This window comes from Emydura macquarii, unplaced genomic scaffold (assembly GCF_026122565.2).
Source record: "Emydura macquarii macquarii isolate MOO-44397 ecotype Brisbane River unplaced genomic scaffold, CSIRO-AGI_Emac_v2 contig_2473, whole genome shotgun sequence".
Taxonomy (NCBI): Eukaryota; Metazoa; Chordata; order Testudines; family Chelidae; genus Emydura; species Emydura macquarii.
The window spans coordinates 8,649,275-8,654,007 of NW_027132610.1; the positions used below are offsets into that span (position 1 = coordinate 8,649,275).

General features: G+C 53.7%; 1 protein-coding gene across 1 annotated transcript; it reads left to right on the top strand.

Annotated features, from left to right (window-relative positions):
- Positions 1-1,310: 1,310 nt before the first annotated feature.
- On the top strand, positions 1,311-3,300 carry GSX1 (GS homeobox 1). The gene is made up of 2 exons (XM_067562734.1): positions 1,311-1,747; positions 2,366-3,300. Exons 1-2 carry the CDS (start codon positions 1,360-1,362, stop codon positions 2,719-2,721), a joined length of 744 nt encoding a protein of 247 aa, XP_067418835.1. The 5' UTR covers positions 1,311-1,359; the 3' UTR covers positions 2,722-3,300.
- The last annotated feature ends 1,433 nt before the right edge of the window (positions 3,301-4,733 follow it).

Sequence of the window (4,733 nt, forward strand, 5' to 3'; positions counted from 1 at the left end):
ACACCAGCTATCCATCGGGTTGTATGCTTTCAAGATCCTTCTCAGTAAAAAAAAAGAAGATACCGACTCTTTTGTTTCTGCTCAGTTTCTTTGCCTGGGGTGGGATCTCATTGTTAAAACGGCTCTGCCGCTGAAATGTGCCAAAGCCTGTTTAATCAGTGCAGGGCATTTAAAGTTGTTTCACTCTGGTATAGGCAGGAAGCCAGGAACGAACCGCATCGGAGCCGATCACAATTCGAGAGGTTTAAAATGGGGTGGGGGAGGGAAAACCCCCATTCCTACAATCTCTTGAACACAGACGTACATGTATTTATTTACTGTAACTATATGGAACGGTACCAGCCCCCTGTCTGCACTCATGGACAGACACCTATAGAGATGTATAGTACACACAACGTGTGTGTGTCCTGTACGTGTATTGTAGCGCTAGCTCTGGGTAGGTGGCTTTGCATCTATGTACGTAGCCAAGAAATAGCGGGGCTGCTTCTTCATTGTACCCAACTTGAATTGCAACAGGTTAAGATGCAGTCAATTCTCCTGGGCTCCACGCGCCAACTAGCTCTACTGGGTGTGTGTGTGTGTGTGCACGCACACGGTTTGCACCAGCTCCTCGCCGGGAATCGCCTGGGAAGCGGGTTTAGAAAAACACCCCCGCCCAAAGTGATGGTGTCAAACGGAAGGATTAGGCCCCTGCGAACGCACAAAGAAAAGGGCTTGAGATAGTCTGGGGGAGTTGTGGAAACAGCAGCGTAAAAGGGGAAGCCCTTGCCAACAAAAGGAAGAGGAGAAAGTAGGGATGTGTTTACAGAAACTCAGGGACGGTAGTGTAAACTGGGGGGGAGATCGGTGCTGCGGAGGAGAGAGCCGCGCTAAGCGGCTGCCCAGGTGGGAAGGCCGGCTGGGGGCTAACGGGCTATTAAGGGAAGTCGGAGTGAGTTAAAATAGTTGCTGCAGAAGGCAAAATAAACAAGGGGAGCGGGCTGCGGGCGGCTGAAAGCGCAGGAGTGCGATAAAGAGAAAGAAAAGAATATTAAATGGCTCGAGAATGAGCAAATCACCCCGCCGAGGGGAGAGGCCGCCGGCTACGGCGTGGGTGGGGTGGCCAAGAATGGAGTACATTATGCAGTTCATTTAGTTAACAAGGGAAATAATGAGGAAGCGTGCAGCGTGAATGCCAAGAGAACAGGCACAAAAAGCCTATTGAGAGCCCGGCCGCTCCTGGCGTCGCCATCACATGGCAAAGGCCCTATTTAAGCGGCGAGCCCGGCGCCTTTCAGCACCACTGGGGCTGGCCAGCACCCCGAGCCGAGGCACCTCCGGCGGCTCCAGCTCCCAGGCCGGGCCGGCAGCGGCGGGGAGATGCCGCGCTCCTTCCTGGTGGACTCGCTGGTGCTGCGGGAGGCGAGCGAGAAGAAGAGCGAGAGCAGCCCGCCGCCGCCCCTCTTCCCCTACGCCGTGCACCCCTCGCACCCGCTGCACGGGCTGCCCCCGGGCGCCTGCCACTCGCGCAAGGCCGGGCTGCTGTGCGTGTGCCCGCTGTGCGTCACCGCCTCCCAGCTGCACCCGCCGCCCCCGGCCCTCCCGCTGCTCAAGGCCTCCTTCCCCCCCTTCGGCTCGCAGTACTGCCACGCGCCCCTGGCCCGCCAACACTCGGCCTCCTCCGCGGTCAGCGTCAGCCACGCACCGGCCATCTACCAGACCGCCTACCCCCTGCCCGACCCCAGGCAGTTCCACTGCATCTCCGTCGGTAAGTGCCCGCCGCCCCAGGCTGCGACCGGGAACAGGACTGCGGGGCAGGGCGGGAGCTAATAGCTGGGGCCAAGGGACCCGATTCTGCTCTGCCAGACTCCCCGCGCGCCCCCTAAGCGGTGCGGGCCAGGGCAGGAGGGGGCCCTCGGTGCCGAAGAGCTGCTGGCCTTGCTTTAACCAAAGGAGGAGAGCTGGCCCTGCCCCCGGCATTGCAGGGTATGCCATGAGCGCAAGGGCATGGGGAGAAAGGGTGTGACATTGCAGGCTGCGCCGCGCCCAGCCTAGGCAATGCTAGATAGTCCACAACGCGTGTGGCACTGCCGCGCACGCCATGTGCCGTCTGGGCCAGATAATATCAATGCCTGGGGGTGACTTGGCGGGGCAAGCCACCCTCCGCCTGTGCAATGACAGGTAGGTACGTGACAGTGTGCGCCCTGTGGCATTTGTAGAGGGGCCAAGCCAACAGCTCGCTGCTCGCTGCGTGGCTCCGTGATCTGGGTGCTCCCTGCCTGCCGGGCTTCGGGGAGGTTTAAAGGACGCGAAGTGGGCCCACAGGGCAGCTCTGGGCGCAGCAGGTTTAGTGCCACGGAGTCTGACTGTCCGCTTTCCTCTCCAGACAGCACCTCCAGCCAGCTGCCCAGTAGCAAGCGGATGCGCACGGCCTTCACCAGCACGCAGCTCCTGGAACTGGAGAGGGAGTTCGCCTCTAACATGTACCTCTCCCGGCTGCGCCGCATCGAGATAGCCACCTACCTGAACCTCTCCGAGAAGCAGGTGAAGATCTGGTTCCAGAACCGCCGGGTCAAGCACAAGAAAGAAGGCAAAAGCAGCTCCCACCGAGGAGGGGGCTCTGCCCACAGCTGCAAATGCTCTTCTCTGGTCACCACAAAATGCTCGGAAGACGACGAGGACTTGCCCATGTCTCCATCCTCCTCAGGGAAAGACGATAGAGATCTCACAGTCACCCCATAGCCCGCCCTCCCCTGCCCCCAGAGACTAACCCGAGAGCAGAAGGGGATCTTGCCTTGTCAAATGCCAAAACGCTGTGGAAGGATTTTATATCGTTTTGTATATTTCATGTAATTTACAAAAGGACTTTCTGGCCCCTTTAGAAATCCTGTGAATGCCGCTGTGTCGATGATTCCATTGTAAATAAACTGTCCATGTGATCCTAAATGTCGCCCACTGTTGCTATTTTACTTGTGGTGAGGGTTGATTTTTTTTTTCTTTCTTTCCCTTCTCATCAGGTAAAGCTCTCCGCTCGCCTCACCTCTGTAGTGTGAACGGTGATTAATTGTACTCGATAAACGGGGAATGTCCATGTCCATAGCCATCTCTTTCTCAGAGGGGACCGGGAGGGGAGAACTAGCTCTGTAATTTGTATCAGTGTTCGGGAATCAGTCTGCGTTATTACCTCCCAGCATTTCAACCGTCTCCAAAGCAGAAGTGGAGACCCACACACAGGATCACTGCGGTGATCTCCAGAAGCAGGTAATGAAGTGTGAAATATGGTTGACTTTTTTTTTTTTTGTGGATTTTGTTTTTGAAGGGTGGGGGAGGAAGCGGGGGCAGAGGAGTTGGTTTTGTTTGTCAAATGTGCTTGATGACGTGTCTTCAGAGTCCTAGCTATGCGGTTGTATCGTTTCTGTAATACCGGAAGATATTTATTTATTTATTTATGTAAAAACTAAAAAAATAATAATAAAATTGTTTGCATAAAGACATTGCGTGCTGCCTTTTCTAAAAACAATGCTGTAATGTATGTATCCTATCAATCTCCGACGCGCGTGCTTGTATATTACACCCATGGAATGAGTTGGATATACAGAAGAACCCTGGCGAATGTCTGTAGAAGGTGGTATATACACCTGCATGATTGCCTCCCCCCTGAAGATGTTTATGGCCAATACAGAATTATTATAACTATTCCAGGATCAATGAAAGCCTATTTTTATTTTATAACCTGTGCATCTCTTCTTAGTCCAGCGAGAGCTTTTCCTGCTGGAATCTAGCGCATGAGATGCTTCTTTGACGGTACATACCCAGGAGCACAGACTTTCCTTCCTTTCTCCTTTCACGACATTTTTACAAAACAAAAGATGCCTGCGAGTCTGGCCATTAGGAATCGCGCTTTAGGCTGGCCGCCAAACTAATGCGAGGTTGGCATTTTTCTGAAAAGCTCTGTCGCCCCGTTTCCATGCGCCCTTCTCGCATCCATCCATTGCCTGTACTTACTGGCCGGGAAACGCGAAACTGAACCGTCCCAATAACGAGTTACATTTATTAGTCATAAATAATGAACATGTTGCAAATGGTATTTCCCCCGATTAATAACTTGAAGGAGGAAAACAGCAGGCCTGCCCCCTTGGCGGTTTAGTTCTCCAAACATCTCTCCATTCAGTCTGGTTTGGTTCTAGCGGAGACAGAACCGTACAGAGTCCTCCCTGCTTTCCCTGCACGTCCCCCAGCGGAGACCCATCGGCGGGTTTCCTGAATGAGAGGCAGCTCGGGGTCCAGGAATTCCTATGGTAGCACCAAATGCCATCTCAGATGAAGCGTTGCGCGCTTCTCGACGTGGCCAGCCTGTTGTTTTAACTATATGGGTGTTCTTTAAACACGGGGCTCATGCCACTACGCAACGGTCCCGGCGATATTTACCAGGCAGTTAGGACAAACGAAACCCGATTCCGGAGATGGTCACTCCAAGTAATTTCTAAGGACGCGAGGATCGTCCCGTTCCCATGCGCAGGAGCAGAGTTTCGGGGTTCGCACAGAAAGCGCAGCAAACGGATCGCTTTGGTAAGATTTAATGTAGAAAATAACGCGGGTCCATATCGAGCCCTCGGGTTTTTTAAGCAGAATTCCCCAGTGATCACAAAGGAGAACACGGCTTTAAAAGTGATGGCACGATCTGGTACCTCGATTCGGTTCAGTATCCCCTAAACCTCTGCTCTCCAGTCATTGGACATGAACGCTTTTAAGCA

Coding starts and splice junctions, on each gene's coding strand:
- GSX1 (XM_067562734.1), top strand. CDS start 1,360: ATGCCGCGCTCCTTCCTGGTGGACTCGCTGGTGCTGCGGGAGGCGAGC. Junction 1,748..2,365: donor GTTCCACTGCATCTCCGTCG/GTAAGTGCCCGC, acceptor TTTCCTCTCCAG/ACAGCACCTCCAGCCAGCTG.